The following is a 22,269-nucleotide window of genomic DNA, read 5'->3' on the forward strand; positions in this document are numbered from 1 at the left end:
TTTCATTATTTGGCATTATTTGACTCGGTACAAAAATAGGAAGTCAACGTCCTACTAATAATCCTATCTTTTATGTGGCAGATTTAATTAATAATGCTACAAGGCAGTGGGATGTTCTTATCCTATATGCTAATTTTTCACCGTTTGAATGTAGGGATATTCTCAAAATTCCTCTTGGTGATCATCAAACGGAGATAGGAAGGGTGTGGCATTTTTCTAGAAGTGGGAATGCTTCTGTTAAATCTATTTATTATCAACTCAAATTAGCTCAAGCTAGGCAAGGCCAACAATCAAGTTCATCAACCTCTTATGCTTCAGCTTCAGCTTTTTGGCGTAAGATTTGGCATCTTCCCATCCAACCTAAGATTCGCAACTTCATTTAGAGGGCATGTCATAATTCTCTAGCAACTAAGGAGAATCTTTTTATTACAGTATGTTCATCCTCTCCAGCTTGCCCTTTGTGTAACTGTACTGTGGAATCCTTAGAGCATCTCCTATTCTTTTGTAACCATGCTCGAGCATCTTGGTTTGGTTCTAAATTGGGTTTCTACCCAACCTCTTCTAGTTTTGTCTCTTTTAGGGAGTGGTTGCAGAACTTATATCTTTCAGTCTCCCATAAGGATCAACGTGAAATTCAGTTAGCATGCCTACTAAGTTGGCATATTTGGAAAATCAAGGAATAAGGCTATCTTTGAAGGAGTGGAACTGAATCCTCATATGACTATTTCTAAGGCTCAGAATGAACTTGAAGAGATGCAATCAACAGAAGCTTTATAAATGCATTCTCTGCCTGCTGTTTTTCCTTCACAAAGGCCTACTTCTTACATATGGTCTCTCCCTGCAAATGGAGTGCTGAAATTCAATGTCGATGCCTCCTTTGACTACCAGTCTTCCACAGCTGGTTTAGGAGTTGTTGTTTGAAACTCACGGGGTCAGTTGGTGGATGGATGTTCAAGATCTTTCGTAAGCTCTTCTCCTCTTGCAGCGGAAGGCTTAGCAGTTAAAGAAGTGATTTGCTTGGCTATTTCCAAGGGCTATACTCCTTGTGTTATTGAATCTGATTCCTTTCAGATTATTCAGCTTGCTTCTTTTCAAGTGGCTCCTCCATGGGCTCTTGAAGCTTTCATTCATGACATTAGAATGTATCTGTCTCTTTATCCTTCATTAAGTATTGTGTTTAGTCTTAAATGTTCTAATAGATGTGCAGATTGGGTAGCAAGTGCAGCTAGGACTTTGTCATTAGAGGCAGGATGGGTAACAAATCCTCCAGTTCAGTTGCTCTCTCTTATAAGTTTGGATAGGGCTGTTCTTTCTGATTCATGAATGAAATTCATTTCTGATAAAAAAAAAAAAAAAAAAAAGAAGGGAAAGAAGCCCAAAGATGACATGAGGCAAGTAATATCACAATATTTACAATAACAAACAATGGATTGGATGCCCTGAATTTGAAAAAAAAATTTCCTCCCTTGATTTAAAAAAAAAATTCAAAACACCATGGTTTGAAAATCTTAATCCCAACTAGTTGGATTAAGAATTAGTTGTTATAATGAATATTATTTTAAATCAAATTTTTCATTAATATTTAAAAAGTATTCATTTTTTAATACCATTTCACTACACATTATTTTAGGTCTTTTTTTTTTTTTTTGAAAAGTAAATAATGAGGGCTCTCCGGGGTATGATGATCATAGCCCCCTTAGACCTGAGCCCTAGAGTCTCCAGTTGACGTTTTCAATTTAACCCAACTCCATGAGAAGGGACCTATCACCGAACCCAATGTAGCACTTAATGAGATGAACTATTGGATAATCCGCCACCTTCTTTCATTACACTCCTAAGCAGATATAATTTTTAGTCATAATACTAGTGCGGAGAGTTGAACTGGGGTGGGATAAGGACATTTTACTAAGTTAACCACCAAGTTATTACGCTTGGTGGTAGGTCTCCTCTTTTCTATTTTTATTACTTTCATCCTAACATATCACACTTCCACGCCAATATGTTCATTGCTACTTCTTTACTATATTAATAAGAAAATTTAAACATACAATATTTTATTAAAAATATAAATCATTTATCAAATTAATAATTTAAAAATGGAATATTTATGTCAAAATAATAAAAAAAAATATAGAATTTAAATATCAATAACTTTGTTTCCTTTTTTATCTAAACCATATGCTCATATTATGATAAATTATATAGATAGTATCTTAACTTAGAGATATATAACAGTAAGATATCTAAACTTTAATTTGTAACATAAAATTTTAGTAATATAGAACTCACTAGTAACTTTTAATTATTGATTTTTAGGTTATTTATACTGACATGATATTTATCAAATTGAAAAATTATATTTTCATAAATTGATAATTTTGGATAAACAGATTTTGAATTATTGAAGTGTCGATTTATACAATTTAAATTGTTAAAACGGTTGATAAACAAAAAAAATTAATCCGTAAAAGACATCATTTATTATCCGTATTTGGTATGTGGGATGTAGCATTGCATTGATAAGAGTGGAGTGCAAACATTTTCCATTAATTGAACCTTGGCACAGGTGTTAAATTCTCGCCCATACCCCCATCCAATGGGAAGGTCAAATTGGGCTTTGACCCCCCTCCTGACTTCAACCTGCAAATTCCCTTAAGCATGCACTATAAGCTATTCGCTTCGTGCCTTTGCATTCATCGAAACGTCGAGTTTGAAACTTCGCTTGTTAGCGGGTTCTTCGCCATGCCCCTTTCTCCAACTCAGCGCTATGCCCATTTTTCTAACCTGTTCCAATTCCGTTTGAAACCAGATATTGGGGAAATTATTACATACTTTTAAGTTGAGATACCTACACCATTTATGTAATTTACCCCCCTATATCAGTGAGAGAGTGGCACAAGGACGAGAAGACGAACAAAAAGGACTGAGAGATCAAAGAAGCCCAATATTTGCATTGTTTTTTAGGCCTATGCCTTTTGGATCCGTAGCTCCCAACTGTGATGCAAATGGGTGGGCTTGACTCGGTTTGAAGATCGAAAAATCTTCGAAATTAAACACAACTTCAATTCTTGATTCTATAATAAATTAATATATTATAAATTATATATAAATGTAAGTGTAATTATATATATTAATTATATGTTAATAAATAATACATTTAGATAATTAAGAAACTATATATATACATAAAATTATTTTTATTCTTAAAATATTAATTTATAAAATACAATTATTGTCATAATAATTTTTTAATTTAATAAAAAAGGAAAATACACGTGTAATGTAGTGAAAGTAAATAGAAAAACTCAGCAACAAAACTTGGAAGACACATGTAAGCAACGTGTCAAGAGACTCATGTCCCAACCCATTTGGGGACGGACTGCCCACTAATTTTTACATGCTTCTGTTGGGATTCATCCAGTTTGACTCCCTGCTCTTTATGGGCCCCACTGTCTCAGCGCAATACTTTAATTAATTAATTAATTAAAAACGCCTGCTTATAAAACCACGAACCATTGCATTATTGCTGCGGTTTTCCTCAGTCCCACCAAGAATCAAGCATCCTCCATCCATCTTCCATCCCCCCAGCAGCTGCAGATACAACACTGGTTTACTTAGCTAAGCTCTGCCTTCTTCCTTTGTTTCCTTCTTCTCATGATCTAGCTACATATTTCTATCTAAGCTCTCTGATGCTAGCTTTCAGGTGAGTTTATTCATTTTTCTTTTATTTTCTCTTCTTGCTGATTCTTTTGACAGCTTTAGATTTAAAAGCTAGTTGTTTCTTTAATATAGTTAATTATCTTCCATGACTTATCTTCCATGACTATGTGTGATTAACATACTAATCTTGTCATTATATTACTATTTTAATCACAGCTTAGCCCTTAAGTTTTGAGGTTTTGTCTTATTATCATTAAGTTTTGGCTTGTCTTTTTGTGTTGTGTAGGTGATTAAGAGATTGTAATCTACTTAATTAGAGAAAAGAAACTACTATATTTATTACTTCTATAAGAGGAAAGATATTCTTTTGTTTTTCTTCATCAAAGTGCCATATATTCCTATTTAGGAAAATTAAATTTTTATTGCGAATTGAACACCCATATATTTAATAATTGAATTTTATTAATATATCTTAGATCTAAATTGAATTTAAGCAGGAAAATTTCTACTGTAAGATACAATATTTTTCATTTTTTAAAAACAATTAATTAATAATACCAAAGTTAAGACTTATTATAAAAGGATAAAACCAAAAATAATATATTTTCGAATTCTTGAATTATAAGGTGGGGAGCTATCTTTTTTTCTCCTTTTCTTTTTAAATAATTGAGTTTGTGAATGTGTCAATAATGTAGAATTAAAAAAAAATGGATATTAATCATATGTATGGTCTTAATTAATATATATAATCTCTTGCATACATATCCATCGCTTTCTCTAACTCTAAAAGTTATGGGAATGGAAATGGTACAACTTGATGGTAGGTCCACATGTATTATTCAAGGGAATAATATTATTTAGACATGCTTCACCTTAAACACAAGAAGATACAAGACACAAGATGTAGGACACAAGATGTAGGGTGGATGACACTATTTAATAGGTATGTTCCATTATAGAAAATGAATTTTATTATTTAAAGGATTTATTAGCTTATATTACTTTGATTTTTTAGATTTGAAAATTAGATTTTTCTTTTTCAAATTGAAGTTGGGTTTGATACAAGATGTATGATCTGACCCATCCGATAGAATTTTTCTATTATTATTATTATTATTATTATTTTGCCCTGGCAAATTTAATTATATTTTCATTTTAAATAAAAACTTTAGTTCCAATTTATTCTTTTACATAATAATAATAATAATTTGGACCCATCAATGAGAAGCACAAATCTTGGTTTCTGAAGCAAGGAGTGGTGTGGTAATGTAGTTTGATCTCCTTTATAATGTGAAGCCACATCAAACTCCGCCGACATTGTCTCTTTCTTTCTACTACTGACACTTTCTTCCTTGCAAACGCGTCGCAGGTCCACTTGAGAAACCTCTCTAATCCTTTGCACCTTCCAAAGAAATAAAGACAAACCAAGAAAAAAGAAAGAGCAATGGTGGTTACAGAGTCTGAAGAGATCTCCCAAGGGGAGGTGGAGTCACCATTACAGCCCGATCACCACCTTAGAAACCACACCTTGTTGTCTCTTGGCAGGCAATCCTCTATTTACTCTCTAACCCTCGACGAGTTCCAGCATACCCTTTGCGAGAGTGGCAAGAACTTTGGGTCCATGAACATGGACGAGTTCCTTGCCAGCATCTGGAACGCAGAGGAACATCAACAAGCTAATAATGGCGCCACTACTAACAATGATCAGATCAACAATAGCAACAATAATAAAGGAACTCAGGTTTTCAATGATTTTTCTGGTGATAGAGTGATATCTAAGCGGCCCAGTTTGCCTAGACAAGGATCTATTAGCTTGCCTGCGCCATTGTGTAGGAAAACTGTGGATGAAGTTTGGTCTGAGATGCATAGGGAGCAGGAGCAGGAGCTACAGAACCAAGGACAGGGCCACAGTAATGGTAATAATATGCAGAATAATCCTGAGTCTGCAGCTCCTTGGCAGCCAACTTTTGGTGAGATGACATTGGAGGATTTTCTGATCAAGGCAGGGGTGGTAAGGCAGCAGTGTCCTGCAGCTTCAGTACCACGGCAACAACAGCAGTACGGGATGTACCAAAGCAACAATAACAAACCTTCCATGGGGACAGGTTTTGTTTCCAGGCCGGTTTTGGGAATTGGCAGCGGAAGTGGTGTGGGTGCTGTTAGTTACCAGACAATGCCACAAGGCGCTGGGCCTGTAGGTGAGACATCAGGGAGGAATGGTGGGTTCCCTCCGCAGGCAGCAGCAGCGACACCCGGGTCAGTTTACGGGGGAAGAGTGGGGAATGGTGGTGGATATGCACCGAGTCAGGCAATGGGGGTTATGGGACAAGTGAGCCCAGTGTCATCTGATGCAATGGTTAGCAGCGGTATTGACAATGCAGCAAATCAATTTGGAATAGATGTGGGCGGATTAAGGGGAAGGAAGAGGATTGTTGATGGGCCTGTGGAGAAGTTGGTAGAGAGGAGGCAACGGAGGATGATCAAGAATAGAGAATCGGCTGCAAGGTCCAGAGCTAGAAAACAGGTAATTTCTATTTTCTTCTGTGATGATACCTCTAAAAAAGAGTTGGACATGTTCTAATGATCTTCTACTAAAGTTGAATTAGAAGCAGAGCTAAAATAAGTTGAATCTTTTGTTATGAGTTGATATCTTTTGGGTTTAACAGGCTTACACAGTTGAATTAGAAGCAGAGCTGAGCCAACTAAAAGAAGAGAACAAGCAGCTTAGGCGTGCTCTGGTGTGTACATGAACTAAGAATACTTTCCAAAGCTAAAAAAATGAAATCTCTTTGGTGTGATTAGATGATAATTATTGATAGGTGTTAGAAGAAAGAATACAAGTAATGAAGAAAAGGATTGTGTATTTGTCTGTGTCTCATTTACAGAGATATTACATCTATTTATACATGAGAATATGAACTAATTTGGACAAGAATAATAATTGCTATAATTATGCTACACAAATCTCCTATAATCATGCTGATTGCTGTAATTATGTTACACAAATCTCCTATAATCATGCTGATTGCTGTAATTATGCTAACACCCCCCCTCAAACTCAAGGTGGTAGCACAGGTGCCAACTTGAGTTTGCTTAAGAGATCCTGAAAGCGAGCGGGAGGATGCGTTTTGGTGAATATATCAGCGGTTTGGCTGACAGAGGAAATAGGAATCAAACATATGGTGCCATGAGCAACATGATGACGTACAAAATGACAATCAATTTCGATGTGTTTGGTACGCTCATGAAATACATCATTATGAGAAATCTGTATGGCACTTCTATTATCGCAATGAAGTATTGTGGCAGAAGAATGAGTGACACCCAAATCAGTTAATAACCACCGTAACCAAAGTAATTCAGATGTAGCATCAGCAAGAGCACGATATTCAGATTCTGTGCTAGAACGTGCAACAACAGTTTGCTTTTTGCTACGCCAAGAGATAAGAGAATTACCCAAGAAGAAACAATAACCAGTTGTAGAGCGACGATCTGTCAGATCACCAGCCCAATCAGCATCAGAGTAGCCAGATAATACTAGGGAGGAGGTAGCGGAAAAGTGCAAACCATGAAAAAGAGTGCCTTTGATATAACGAAGGATTCTGGCATCGCAGAGAAATGAGTTGAGCGAGGAGCGGACATAAACCGGTGACGGATGAACAAAGATATGAAATATCGTCGAGTAATCGTGAGATAAACAAGACTCCCGACAAGTCGCGATATAAAGTAGGATCATCAAGAGGAGTGCCATCAAGAGGTGTAAGTTTGCAATTGAGCTCCAATGGGGTTGATATCGCTTTTGCTATCGATGATGCTCGCCGAGAAAGTAAGTCGGATGCATACTTGGCTTGAGATAGATAATAGCCATCAATTTTGAGAAACTTCAAGGCCCAAAAATAGCCGAGAGAACCTGTGTCTTTCATTTCAAAATGTTGATTGAGATAATGTTGTAACTCTAAAATACGGATGAATCATCTCCTGTTATTATCATATCATCAACATAAAGCAAATAGAAGAACAATACCACCGCTACCGACGAGTGAATAATGCGTAATCATGTGGACTAGAGAGAAAACCAAGTTGAGCAAGAGTGGAACTAAATTTGGCAAACCAGGCCCTGGGAGCTTGTTTTAATCCATATAAGGCTCGCTGAAGTTTGCAAACCTTATGAGGAGAATGATAACCTAGAGGAGGATGCATATAAACCTCTTACGTTAAATCACCATGAAGAAAAGCATTTTTAACATCCATCCGAAAAGTTTCCATTTACGAACCGCAGCAAGAATAGCTAAGAGATCGCGAATAGATGTTAATCGGGCCATGGAGCAAAAGTTTCCTCATAGTCGATACCATACTCTTGAGTGTACCCTTTGGCTACTAAGCGAGCTTTGTAGCGTTCAATAGTTCCATCGAAGGTCTTGATTTTGTAAATCCATTTGCAACCAATAGGAGTCTTGTTTGGTGGAAGATCAACTAAATCCCAAGTATGAGTTTTCTAAAGCCCAAGTTCATCACCATAGCTTGTCGCCAAAGAGGGTCAAGATTGCCTCACGATAAGAATGAGGCTCATGAAGGGTTGCAATAGTAGAGTAACAATGAAAATCGAAAGATAATGAGGAGTTTCTCTTACACGGGTAGAACGACGAAGAGTAGTGCTAGGAGGAGATGCAGCGCAGTAATCGGATCAACAATCGTGCCTTGATTCAACAAAGTGTGTAGTTGGGCTAATATTGAGCACATCACAATTACTGGATCAGACTTGGAAACAACTCTTTGGAGGAGTCTGAAAATAGAGAGTCGATTGACAGAGTGATGAAATTTGGAAAGAGAAGAGAACATAGTATTTTCCCAAAAGGTAACATGACGAGAGATGCGTAACTTATTAGAAACAGGATCCCAACAACGATACCCTTTGTGTTCAATGCCATCACCAAGAAAACAACATAGACGAGCACTGGTTCTAATTTGGTATGTTCATGAGGTTGTAAAAGAACAAAAGAAACACATCCAAAAGGTTTAAGGATGGAATAGTCGAGGTTGTCCAAACAACTTTTCAAAAGGAGATAAATTATGAAGAACCAAGGTAGGAAGACGATTAATAACATAAACAGATGAAAAGTCGCTTCTCCCAAAATTTTTCTCGACATGAGGCGTAAAGAAGAAGAGTACGCATGTAATCAAGAATATGGCGATGCTTATGCTCGCTCGCCCATTCTGTTGAGAGGTGTGAGGACAAGAACGTTGAACAACGGTGCCTTGTTGACTAAGAAATCAAGCAAAGAAGAATCCCGATATTCCATGGCATTGTCTGATCAGAGAATTTTAATGTCACAAGAGAATTGAGTTTTAATCATTTTTGCAAATGTGATGTAAATTTGTGATAACTCAGATCGATGTTTCAAAAAATATATCCAAGTAAACCGAGAATAATCATCAATAAATATTACAAAATAACGAAAACCATTTATTGAAGAAATAGGAGAAGGACCCCAAATGTCAGAATGAATTAAACCAAAAGGAGTGTCTGAAGTAGTATTATTATGGGAAAAAGATAATGCAGGTTGTTTTGCAAGCTGACAATTTAAACAATTAAATGACTCAAACTTAGTAGATCCTAATAATCCACGAGAAATTAAAGGTTGAATTTTACTGGCAGAAGCATGACCAAGACGAAGATGCCATTGGTGAATGGAGGAATTAGGGATTGTAGCTGCAGACACAAATCTCTGAGGAAGATGTAAAGATGTAAGCTCAAATAATCGACCCACTCTGCGACCCTCCCCAAGAATCTGTCCCGTTTGTGGATCCTGTACCTGGACACCATAGTGAGAAAAAATAACATTTAGTCCTTTTTCACACAACTGACCAATAGAAATAAGATTGAGTGCCAAATTAGGGATATAATAGGTGTCAGGGAGATGAAGATTTGAGGTAGACACATGACCAGTATGTGTGATGTTCATTTTAGTACCATTTGCAGTATGGATTGGTGGTAAGGAAGATACAGGTTTTGCAGAAGACAAGAATTTAAGATTAGTGGTCATATGATTACAACATGCAGAGTCAAAAAGCCAATAAGAATTACCCGGAGTGGCAGACATGGCAGCAGGAGAATTAGAAGAGATAACCTGTTTGAATAGTGCCTCAAGATCACTCATGGTGATGGCAGTAGAGCCCTTAGTAGCAGCAACAGCAGTGACAGAGGAAGATCCAGGCTTTGAGACATTCTTGAATTTAGAATGCCCTCCTTTTGATCTTGGAGGGCGTGTGGGACAATGTTCAAGAATATGACCGTAACCATGACAATATCTGCATTTTATGGTAGGACAATATGCAAAAGCATGACCAATTTGATTACAATTCTTACAGAGTTGATTGCCAGATTTCTGATGTGAGGATCGAGTAGTTGCAAGAGCAGCTTCAAATTGAGGAGTTTTATCCAAACCGAGACGAGTCTCTTCAAAAATAATCTCTTGAATAGCAGTTTCCAATGATGGGAGTGGATTTCGATGTAGCAGGGACGCTCGAACGGCCTCATATTCTGATCGAAGAGCCATTAGAACTTGAATGAGATGAAGATGATCTTCACTGATTTTGGCCTGAGATATTTGATTCCAAATAGGTTGGACCTGGGCAAGAAAATCATTCACAGATTGACCTGCTTCTTGTTTCAGATTATGAAGAGTAGTCCACAACTGATAATAGTGGGCAAGTCCAGTGGTCTGATATCGATTAGCCAAAAAATCCCAGATTTCTTTTGCAGAGTCATAATTAGCAAACTGGATGTGGATGGACGAGACAGAGGTATTGCGAAACCAGGTGATGATCTGATGATTTTTACTATCCCAATCCTCAAGACGGTCAGCAAATTTTGCATCAGTTTCATCGTTATCTCTTGTCGGCAGAGTGATATCTCGTAACAATACGCCAAAGCTTGCACCTATCAAAAACTTTTCATTCCTTGAACCCAAAGATTATAGTTGGAACCAATGAATTGTTGCAATAGGTTTTGAAATATCAGATTTCTCCATTGATAACAAGATGAGGAGAAAAAAAAAATGGTATAATAATAGGTATGAAAGAATGAACCAGAACAGGTTGTAGAGAGAGCAGAGAGACCCCAAAAAACTAGAAATAAAAGTTTTATGGCTCTGATACCATGTTAGAAGAAAGAATACAAGTAATGAAGAAAAGGATTGTGTATTTGTCTGTGTCTCATTTACAGAGATATTACATCTATTTATACATGAGAATATGAACTAATTTGGACAAGAATAATAATTGCTATAATTATGCTACACAAATCTCCTATAATCATGCTGATTGCTGTAATTATGTTACACAAATCTCCTATAATCATGCTGATTGCTGTAATTATGCTAACAATAGGATCTTGTGCTCCTGTTTATTCTTGAAACAGGCAGAGCTCGAGAGGAAAAGAAAACAGCAGGTAATTCTTTGTCTTCTTCATGCAAGTCGTGTTATTTTGACAGGTCTTTATATGCATTAATTTTGCTTGCTTGTTTACAGCATCTTGAAAAGTTGAGAATGAAAGCCCAGAGCAAGGGCCAAAAGGCTAAAGAGAAATTGAGGATTATGAGAAGGAATTTTAGCTGCCTCTTCTAATAATACCAAGCAACGGTAAGCTGCATGATTCGTATCAGATGTATTTTATAATTTTTTGTTATAGAGTTAGAATCTAGGAAAATTTTAGAAAATTTTGCTTACATCAGATCTATCATGGACACGATGTAGAGCTCATGTATTTAATAGGTGTATTGCAGTATACATCTTGTGTCTTGAGTTCATGATAGACCTAATCAAGGTAAGAAAAATCTTAGAATGTATTGAGTAAACTTGTAATTTAATTTTCTTATACAGTCTGTATAATGCAGAAATTTGAGGGAGGAAGCACAAATTAAAATTCAGAATGCAAAATAGAGAAATCAAAGGGCAAACCAAGAAGATGATTGAGCAACAGTACTTGGAACTGAAGAGTGTTGTCAAATTTATGGATTAAGAGAGAATGAATCTATGTATGTAACCTATGATTTTATGAGTAGTGGAATGTGTAAAAGTCCAGTTAACATATGTAGTTATAGAAGTTAGGTTTGCTTAAATGTAATTCTTGTAACATAGTAGACCAAATGTCCCTTGAAATTATATGGGATATACATGCAACAAAAGTTATATTCCAATGCAATAATTCTGTGAAAATTAAGGTAATTTTTATTTTTATTTTAATTTTTTTTAATAGCATGCACTTTTCTTTTCCTTTGCATTTCACTTTCCCAATAAGATATGTTTAAATATTATTACTATTATTCCATTTAGTAATTTAATTAGTGAGATATTAAATAATTATTAAGTTTTGGTTAGATTAATTAGGTTAGATTAATTAGGTTTAATACAATTTAAATCAATTTGTGTGATTTGTTATCAAATGGCTATCTAGTAGGCTAAGAGTAAAACTTATTATTATTTGAGAAAATTATATTTTAAATATATTAATTAAAAATATTAAAAACTAATTAATTATAAATTAGTAAATAATAAAATAGTTTTTTAATAATTTAAAATTTTTTTTTTTTAAGTTGAAATCTTTAAGATTTGATCTGGAAAAATCTTCTTGAAAGGCATAAGCAAGGTATTATGACCACAGCCTATCAAATGTTCAGAAGTTATGTTGTGCTCATGCTTCCCAACCCTATATGGAGCGAGCTTAAGGTGGTTGTTCATGGCAATTTAAGAAGTGTGCTCAATCCATCCCTGAAGGTATAAGAGCTCATGCTATTTCACTCACCTGTATCTGTACCTTAAATTTTCAAATTAAGCTTCTGGGGTTTCCAAAATCTGTATAATTAGCTGAATATCATGAAATGAGCTTGTTTTCTTTGATTCCTATTCATTGAGTTGGGATATATATGCAGGCATGAGTTTCCAGATGGGCAAAACTTTTGCTTCGAGAATGGTAATTTCAATTCTTATTCGTTAGCCATAAGCCAGTCTTGAAGGCAATTCTTATGGAAATCTTGAGACGATTTGTGTTCCAAAAGTTCCTAGGACTCGACAAAAATTAGAGCCTGGCTCCATCAGAGACACCTATACACTTTTCTGCCTGGAGAAGCATTTATTAAGCTTACTCAAATCAATGAAGCTCAAGCACCTGAAAATCTTCATGACACATCTTTTCATTTTCTTAATGTACACTACTATTCGGATCAAATTGATCCGAATTACTAATTGGGGTTTGTTATAAGAATTATTTTTTGTCATTTTAACTATGTTTGAAATCAATTTTATATTAGATATTCAAAAATTATAAATCATTTCATACTTATTTTCACGTCATTGAGGTTTTTCTTTTTTTTCTCAATTTTTTTACTTCTAATTTATCTCAAGCATTTGAGACTCTATGATGGATATGATTAAATCATCATAATTGATCATCTCTCGTCTTATTTTCAATGTATATTACATACATTCTCTAACAGATGTAGCCATTTTTATTCTTATTCAATATCATAATATCATATATACATTTTAATACATTTTTGTAGTACTCATCTTGTAGGTTTCTTATACCTTTGATGTTTAACATTTATTTAATATTTATTCCTACCACACATATAGAATTTATCTTTCACTTTATCAAGAATCATACGGTTGTATAATACACTTATCGCACTACTCCATTCTATCTATCTTATTTCGACTTTACCATTTACATCCTCCTCAATTATTCTGTTCTTTTGGATAATAGAAACTATTTGAATTAGTTTTTATTTTGACATCAAAACTTTATCTACTAAGAAAACATTATTTACAAATAAAATGCGACATAAACTTAAAGTATGATTTACAAATAAAATGCGACATAAACTTAAAGTATGATCACTTAACTCATTCATTACTGAAGTAAATAAATACAAATCCACGTCGATCTCTGAAATAAACCCACTATAATGGGAAACTTATTAGTTCTTAAAAAAAAAAGAAAAAAAAATCTCATCCAATGTTCAGTTAATAAATAAACAAATAAAAAAGGTTTAAAATTCTAAAGTTTTATGTCCTTATGCTTCTCAAATTGGAGAGAAAACAATCTTATTGAGCCAGCCTAATTAGAATTCCATTTTCAATTCTTGGCTTGCTTGAATGAGATTCATTAGTGTAACTATAACAAAGATTGGTTTGAACAAGAAAAAGTAATCACAAAACGTTTTAAAGAAGATGATATAGAAAAATGGCTTCCTGGCATGCATGGGACTTTTCCCTCAATTCTTTCTCATGTATAATCTACAATATTTGCATGGCACTTCCGGGTGAGGACTATCATATGAAAGATATTCAGTAAAATCTTACAATAGAAAACAAAAACCCCATGGCGCATGCTAGTATACAAATGCTCAAAGTTACTAATGGATCTAGAAAAGAAAAAATAATTGTCTCAGATTTTCAAAGTTAAGAATTAAAAAAGGCGCTGATAAGCTTTTTCATTGAGTAACATATTTCCTCCAGTACAAACTAAATGTAAATGGGGATCAATGCACATTGCAAAACTTCTATTCATATTCAAACTGAACTTCCACATGCATATATTTTCTCATAAGACGAACAATGGATGAGGTGAAATTAGCTAAAATCTGGCACTCAACATGGGTTTTAGCCTCAGAAACAACCCCATAAATAACCAATTTCCTCAAATTGGGGCACCTAGCTAGGAGCCCTGCCACCCAGTCTGTAAATTGATCATTGATTACTGACCATCCCAATTCTAACACAGCAACGTTGTTAAACTGACATGACCCATGCAAGCCATAATGAAGAACCTCATCTCTTAAATCATAATTTAATGACAGGTTGGTTAACCAAGGAAAGCAAACAGGCATGTTGTCCAGATCAACAACCTCATCTTCATCATCAAATACTACTCCCCAGAGCCGAAGCCTCACCAACTTTGATGATTTTGATATCATATTGTAGAACTTTGGCCCTGTGATGGTGAAGTTGCTAACATCCACAACCTCAAGATTAGCTGTGCTCTCACCAATATCAAGTTGGAGGACACTTACATCATCAATCTTTAGAACCCTCAAGGACCCCTTGCCAATAAGCTCAAAGAGCTCCAGAGTACAATCTTTCAAATGCAACTTCTCAAGACTATCGGCCTCCAATATGAATTTGTCCAAACTAATCGCTTCAACATAAATATCCTTGAGTGAGGTACTGGTAAGTTCCATAGTTGCCTGTGCATCGGACATGACAACATCGGGATTAATAAGGGTCAAGGTCTCAATTTTTGGACAGGCAGTCAGCAGAAGGCTTAAATCCAAAGCAGAGATACTAACAAAGCTCAAAGCGAGTGATTTCAAGCAAGGAAATTTCTGGTAACTGGGTTCAACACCTGCTATGGAGTTATGAGCTAATGCCAACACTTCCAGCTTATGCCGACCACATTTCTCAATTATATTAATATTTGGGGTGGTCCTCACATTATAATACAACTCACGCAGTGTTTCCCTGGTATACATAAGCCAAGCAATCACAGGGGCAGCCGAGAACTCATCCGCATCATCCATGAAAATCGACAAACTTTGTAGTCCAGTTGTTTGGAATATGGTTTGAGTTATGAGAATTTCCAATCTGCTGGTGGTGAGATCATGGTAAACAGGCCAGTCATTGGAATTGAAGGAAAGAGTGTGGAGGTGGGTACGCCAAGCTTCACGCCATTTCTTGCAAGTGGTGGATGCAATGACAACATCTCGGGCAGCCTTAAGCCGAGATAGTATGTTTCCTATCACTTCAACAGGGAGGTGCTCCATACCCAAATGAAAAGAAGCACCAAAGGAAAACAAAGAGCTGCTATTCTACTCAAAATTGAACATGGAGAAATTTCAAGGCCATCATCTGTAATTCTCACAGTTGAATAAAAGGAAAATTTAAAAAAATAAAATAAAGATTGATCAACTCTTCAATGTTAATCTGCCAAAGCATTTTAGTAACAATAAAGTCTTCAATCAACAATTTCAACGAAAACCCATATGAATCTCATGCATTTCTGCTAATTTGGAATTACAATAAGTAAAACTCAAATTCAGTTGCCAAAATTTCCTAATATATTCAATGAATATCAACAGAAAACCAAAGAAACCTTATCAAACGCTAGAGAAAGAATTGGGGAAGAAGACGTTTGATAAGAAACTAGTAGGCATGCTTAAACCTAATTAGCCGAATCGAAGAAGACATCATCCAATGAGAAAAACCAAAGACATAACTAAAAGTATATGACAAAAAAGAAAAAGGAAAAAGAGAATCTGGGCTTACCGAGTGCGATTATGATGGTCGAAAGGAGCAACCAGAGATACAATCAATGCGAGGGATGCTTCAAGCTATGCGCGACGCAGACAGGCACTCTCTCTGTTTCTCTCTTTCTGCCATTCTCTCTTCCAGGAGTGCGTGTGCAAGAAAGCTTGATTGTGTGGTCTTCCACTCGTGTGGGAACTGTGTATTGCACGTGCGATACCCGAGCAGTTGCAAGGATAAAAACAAAGTGATGGGAGCAGAATTCGGTTCAAATCGAAATATCGAATCGAATCGAGTTAATTCGATTTAATCGGTTCGATTTTAATTTATAAAATTTTCGATTATTTTGGTTCGATTCGATTTTGAAGAGAAAAAATTAGTTAAACTGAACCGAACTGAATAGTGATTTATATAGTCAAATCGAACCGAATTGATTTTTGAATTAATTTCTTTTTATGAAAAATTTATGAATTATATTTAATTTTATATATATTAATTGTTTAATTTCATTGATTAATAGTTATTAGGTTCAAACTAAAGTTAAAATTAGACCAAATAACTTGAAAATCAAGTCTAAATTAAAAAATCAATCAAAAATCAAACCTATTGATTTAAATCGAACCGAACCGAAATAAAATGATTCGATTCGATTTATAAAATTGATGATTTAATTTTTATAATTTAATTCAGTTTGATTCAGTTTGAACCGATTGCTTACCCTTGTTGGCTTAAGTGTCCTCCTGTTTTTTTGTCAATGGCTTAAGTGTCCTTCCTTCCGTTTTAAGGTTGGCCATTCACGTTCAAGGGCCGTGAACGGGTCTTCTTAACGTAATGTATTTAATTAACGCGTCAAAATGCTTAATCTTAATATGAATATATTTATGTAACAAATTACTTAACTTTACTCATATAATTTATTTAAATAAATAAGTTATTAATTATATTTAACTCGTTTAAATAAATAAGTTATTATAAATCTTACATGTCATAACATTTTTAATTGATGTGACATTTAATTTATTTAACATGTTAAGACATATTTAGTAACATTATCTTAATATGTAAACATCACTTAAATATTTATAATCAGTCAAATATCCAAACATTGAGATAAGATTATTAAAATTAGATTTAACTTTTTATATTTATACCCATAAATAAAACTACGTAGTTTTAATATATAAATAACATAGATCATAACAAGTTTAAATGAGTCAAAATAAATATGATAAATTATCAATCCGATTAAATAAATAAATTATTTTTTATTTTATCAAGTTAAATAAATCAATTCGATTGAACGTTTATCTTTTGCATGTCATAAACGAATTTACTTATTTGTAATTGAAACGTATTTATGTAAATCTCAAATCTATTTACTTACTTCTCGATAATTAATAACCAACTCTACTTTCATTAATTTTCTATTTTTTAAAAGAAAATAAAATTACCGCTCTTAAGATTGATTGTCTTTTTATTAGTGGAGTTTTAATATTGCTGTATTTAACTCATTCAAATTAAATTTAAATTTAAATATCATTATTTTTTATCAAAATAAATAATGAAAAAAATTTTAATTACAAATTAATGAAAAATAATTATATAAATTTTTTTCTCCCTTCAGCTTAACTGAACACATCAATAATCACATTCAACAATTATCAATATCTAAAGCTTTTAAATCATTTAATATTAATCCTTTCAAAATTTGTAACAAATACAAACACACCAGGTCATCCTAGATCTTATTGAATCAAAATGGAATTTGAAAAGTAGAATTCTCAACTTTGATCATACCCTTAGGCTCAATAACAAATCCAAGTTGTTCTAATAAGGACTAAGCATCGGCCTCTTTGGGGTTTTTGATCAGTTGGGAAAAATTAGTCAATAACATTCCCTAAACCACCTTTCAACCATGCCACATGTTGATTCCAATACAACAATACTTTAAAAAGCATCCTAACTTGGCATGAACAATATCCCTGCATCTTTACAGCAATATATCCAACCACAATTTATAGAATTCTCTAACATATAACTAAAGCAAAGCAAATCGGATTGATTTATCAGAGGAGCAAATTTGTTGCTCAACTAAATACAGGGACTTACAAAAAAAAATCCATTTTATTATTTCTACATATTAACAGTACATGGATGTTTCCGATAACAAACATTCCGGGAAAGTAATTTAAATGGGTGATTTATGTCACAGTGACGCAACGTGAATGACGATATAATCAGCTTTATATTTAGTATAGGATATAAATTTGAAAGCCCGTAATAGCACCATCTGCTGATGAAACCAGGTGTGGTCTCACATGAGCGTTTTGCTATATACCATCAGCGCATAGTGAGAACATGAAACAATGGGTTAGTATAATATCTTGACCCATCACAAGTCTTTATCTGCTGCTACCTTGCTTAGCAGCTCCAGCAGTAGTTGTTGTCATGAAAGATTCACCACAACCACATTGGCCTTTAGAGTTTGGATTAATAAATATGAACTCAGACCTGAAGAAGCACAATACAAATTTAGAAAATAGCCAACACAAGTAGCGGAAGCTTTACAGTTGAAACCTGAAATATTATGCAAGTAAAGCACACAAGCCCAAGTATAATAAAGCACAATGAGCAAGCATTAACAAAAATATTAATAGCAGACATATTCATCCATAAGCTTAAAAACTAAATCATAGAAAGTGCTCTTGCAAGGTTCCACTTCCAACTTCCATTTCATCCCTTTGATTAAGCAAATTAGTTAACAGTAAAATAAGACTACGGTCATGCTCCCTCTTGCCTCAACATGGACTTGGATTAAAGTTCAGAAAAAAAGCGGGATGGTAAAACATTTATGTTTCCCCAATGACTAAGCAATGGTTTTTGCTGCAATGATAGTGAACTGTGAAAGCAATATGAATATATGATAGATGTCAAAATGTATACACTAAGCAAAAGGTATAGCACTGCCGCCTGTAGTATGGGTGGTCACGTTGGTGGTGATCTATGTAGCATGGAAACGAAAATAATGATATGGAGAAATGGACATGGGGAAACAGCATTTTTCAAAATTGTAGGAAATGGAATTGTGGGGAAAAAGTGCAAGGAGTCATTTGGTACAAGGTTAATAAGGGGTAATTATTACCCTTATAACTTTTAATCCCTCATTAATAGTGTTTGGATATTTAAGGAGACTAGGTTAAGGAAGGGTCCACTGCCTAGGATTTTTTTTTGACAGAAACACATTTCCAATTTTTCACAATTTGCAGAAACAGCCCAGGGACATATCGTACACATGTCCAAGAGTTTCTGTTTCAGAAATGTGTCTGAAACATTGAAACACAGCTCAGGATGCGTTTCCGTGCTAAATAGGTGATGACTAAACAATGGTATAATCTCGACTGCAGCAACAATGGAGTGGAGAGGTTATGACAAACAGGTGATGGTTGTTGCTAAAAGTATACAACCAACATAGGTGGGAATGAGGATTTTGCTGGTGCTGGTTGTAATTATGCATAGATGTAATATGCATGCAGTACCACCAAATGATAGATCTAAGCACCCAATGAAATAAGAAAAAAGAAATTGCAATTTGCATACCTCAGTTTGTCATCAACAAAATCCATCTTAGTGCCAATAACATGCATGAGAGCTTTTGGATCAATCAGTATCTTTACACCCTTTTCCTCAACCAATTCATCAAATTTCCCTTTCTCATCTGTCAAATATGAAGTACCAAAAATAAATAAAAAAGGCAGCTAAGCTCAACAAATTTACAAATACAAGTTTCTAGATATCACAAATGGAAGTATGATAACCTGCACAAGAAAGTTCCACAACCAACACATCAACAAAATACTGTTTATCCCTTTTCTTTTGTGAGAATTATTCTTAATATCATTTACTTTCCTGTCAAATTAGTATATCATCATTTTTTGACAAACACAAATAAAGCACACTCTAGCAAGCACCAACAGAAAAGATTCATCTAAATCTGAAATGTCTTTTGCTATATGGACAAAAAGCACTCTAATTGGAACCAGCTATCTATCACTAAAAAAGGGTTACATCTCATTGGTTCAATCAGGTATTGTAGTTTTTCTCTCACTTTTTGCATTTAACAAAAAAGACATTACCATTATACTGTTGGTTCATAGGCTTTCTAGAGTATTATAAACAAGGCAGTAAATATTTATGTCCAACTCCAAAAGCTAACTAAACATCATTCAGTTGCTCCCAATCTCAGTAACAAATTTCTTTTATTGCCAAATTTAATCAATAAAAAGAGGAAAAGAAAATAGAAACAAACTTCTAGATAATTCAATAGCTCCTCACCCTACAACTAAGGGTCTGTTTAGATAAGGTAGAGGGAGGGGTAAATAAAAGTAATGAGGGGCAAGTAATAATTTTCCCTCCTTCGTTTGAGAAGAGGTAAGTTAATGAACAATAAGAGTAAGTAAGAGTAAGAGTAAGAGTAACCTCCCTTAAATCTCAATTTTTTATACGTCTCAAATTAGAGTGTAAAGAGGATGAAAAAAATGAGAGATGAGAATTACGAATATTTTTATTTTTTCAGTCCCTTAAATTTATCCCTCCTCCACCTCTTCCCAAAGTAAAGAGTATACATTTCCTCTTCTTACTCTTCCATTGATTCCCCTCTTCCTAAACATAATTTTTTTTTTATTATATCACTACTTACCCTTAGACTTTCTTAACCTTTCATTACTTACACTTTCCTCACCCCATCCAAATCAGACCCTAATTAACACGCAAAGAGATTTATACACAGATACTTTTATTTTCAACTCTATCTTGACTGGGTTCAAGAAATATCTAACGTTCTTACAAGACATAAATGTTGATGAAATGTCTTAGGCTGCTTGGGGGACAACTAAATCAAAAATCAGGTTGCCCCCTCAAAAGGCCTGAGAAGACAAATAAAAGATCCCATTAATTTTTGCCTCCTAACTAGGCCAATATGATATATAATTAACTCATTCGGCCACTCAAAGAGGCAACTAAGGAGCTCGCTCTTGTCTGTAGAATATGCAATAGCTGAAACCTACTCAGACGATAACATTTTCTAACGAATCGATGAAATCCATTTAATTATTCCCAGCAAAAACGAAAACCGAATCTCAATTACACATAACCTCCAAGAAATCATCACCCAAATCCAAAAACAAATTAACATATAAAAATTCTTCAGAAGTGTAACACAAGATCAGAATGAAGGAGATCGAAAGAAAGATAAGAAGGAAGCACACCAGCGTAATTGAGGGTATAGGATAAGCCATTGCAGCCGCGAGCCTTGACACCGAGCTTGAGGTAAGGCCGTTGGCGCTGCTGCAATAGATAGCGTATTCTAGAAGCCGCCGCGTCGGTTAAGGTGAGGGCCTGACGCCTGATGGCAGGTCCAAATTTCTCCGCCGCTGCTGCCAGAAATTGCGAAGCCATTAGATTTTTAGATCGAATATCAAAAATAAAACAAACTTGGGTTCGGCTTCTCCTTGTCACCAGGCAGGAGTTTTCTAGCAAGTTCTTGCCTTGCAAGACTTTTTCAAAACTGGTTAGGCTCAGCCCAAGCCTCAGAAAAACTTGGCAAATGGCAATGACTTTCAATTTTGAGCCCAGAAAAATGGTGGGTAAGAGGCTTTGAATTGCAGGGCCTGAGAGTTATTGTTTCGCACTGTGTTCTGTCTCATCACCGTCATACTCAATGGCCTGTTTTCTTCTATCCACGAGATTTCCGTTTTATCAAGGAAAAACCAAAAAACCAAGTTTGGTATGAAAATTCATTTTCAAATTTAAAATTGTGTTTGAAATAAGAGAAAATATTTTAATTTTATAATTAAAATTTTATTAAATTCAACATAACTATTGTAAATTTATGTAATTTTTAAATAAATTTCATAAAATTTATCATAAAAATTTTTATGATAAAACTATCCATATTTTTACTTTTTATTCATCTCCTCTCGTAGAATTATTTTTTTACCATCATAGTTCTCTTCTCTCATAAAATATCTTTTTTTATCCTTATTTAATACTTATTTTTTTAATTTTTTTAATTTGAGTATGGAATATTAATGATTTTTTAACTTCAAAGAATAAATTATAAAAAAAAATGTTTTTAATAAATGTTTTTTAAAATATTTAATTTACATAGTAATAGATTTTATTTTAAAGTTAATAATATATAAAACAATATAATTATAAAATTATTATGTTAAGTAAAATATATATAATTATAAATTTATTTATTTATTTTATATGATTAGTATATTAATAATATTTTAAAAAGTAAAT

The 22,269-nt window shown here is 34.3% G+C and overlaps 3 protein-coding genes and 1 non-coding gene across 9 annotated transcripts; 1 reads left to right on the forward strand and 3 right to left on the reverse strand.

Moving 5' to 3' along the window:
* The first annotated feature begins 3,435 nt into the window (after positions 1–3,435).
* On the forward strand, positions 3,436–11,886 carry LOC110657225 (protein ABSCISIC ACID-INSENSITIVE 5). 5 transcript variants are annotated; one of them, XM_058143625.1, is made up of 6 exons: positions 3,436–3,703; positions 5,030–6,184; positions 6,327–6,398; positions 11,081–11,110; positions 11,203–11,301; positions 11,556–11,886. In XM_058143625.1, the coding sequence occupies exons 2-5, from the start codon at positions 5,105–5,107 to the stop codon at positions 11,284–11,286; spliced, it is 1,266 nt and encodes a 421-aa protein (XP_057999608.1). In that variant the 5' UTR covers positions 3,436–3,703; positions 5,030–5,104; the 3' UTR covers positions 11,287–11,301; positions 11,556–11,886. The 5 variants fall into 5 exon arrangements, 4 of the variants coding, with proteins under 4 accessions (XP_057999608.1, XP_057999607.1, XP_021670051.2 ...); XM_058143624.1 differs by having other exon boundaries at positions 3,437–3,703; positions 11,542–11,886; XM_021814359.2 differs by having other exon boundaries at positions 3,441–3,703; positions 11,191–11,301; positions 11,542–11,886.
* A 2,244-nt stretch (positions 11,887–14,130) lies between these two features.
* Positions 14,131–16,177, reverse strand: LOC110657226 (F-box/LRR-repeat protein At1g67190). 2 transcript variants are annotated; one of them, XM_021814362.2, is made up of 2 exons: positions 15,985–16,177; positions 14,131–15,527 (listed from the first exon to the last, which is right to left on the reverse strand). In XM_021814362.2, exon 2 carries the CDS (start codon positions 15,480–15,482, stop codon positions 14,223–14,225), a length of 1,260 nt encoding a protein of 419 aa, XP_021670054.2. In that variant the 5' UTR covers positions 15,483–15,527; positions 15,985–16,177; the 3' UTR covers positions 14,131–14,222. The 2 variants fall into 2 exon arrangements, with proteins under 2 accessions (XP_021670054.2, XP_021670053.2); XM_021814361.2 differs by having other exon boundaries at positions 14,131–15,567; positions 15,985–16,176.
* A 1,891-nt stretch (positions 16,178–18,068) lies between these two features.
* LOC110657224 (iron-sulfur assembly protein IscA-like 1, mitochondrial) lies at positions 18,069–21,663 on the reverse strand. Its single transcript, XM_021814358.2, has 3 exons — positions 21,228–21,663; positions 19,561–19,678; positions 18,069–18,474 (listed from the first exon to the last, which is right to left on the reverse strand). Exons 1-3 carry the CDS (start codon positions 21,415–21,417, stop codon positions 18,366–18,368), a joined length of 417 nt encoding a protein of 138 aa, XP_021670050.2. The 5' UTR covers positions 21,418–21,663; the 3' UTR covers positions 18,069–18,365.
* On the reverse strand, positions 20,825–20,939 carry LOC131179005 (small nucleolar RNA U19). Its single transcript, XR_009148012.1, has one exon. It is a non-coding gene; the product is annotated as a small nucleolar RNA U19 (small nucleolar RNA).
* Positions 21,664–22,269: the final 606 nt, after the last annotated feature.

The sequence above is a fragment of the Hevea brasiliensis genome, chromosome 3, assembly GCF_030052815.1.
Source record: "Hevea brasiliensis isolate MT/VB/25A 57/8 chromosome 3, ASM3005281v1, whole genome shotgun sequence".
Lineage (NCBI taxonomy): Eukaryota > Viridiplantae > Streptophyta > Magnoliopsida > Malpighiales > Euphorbiaceae > Hevea > Hevea brasiliensis.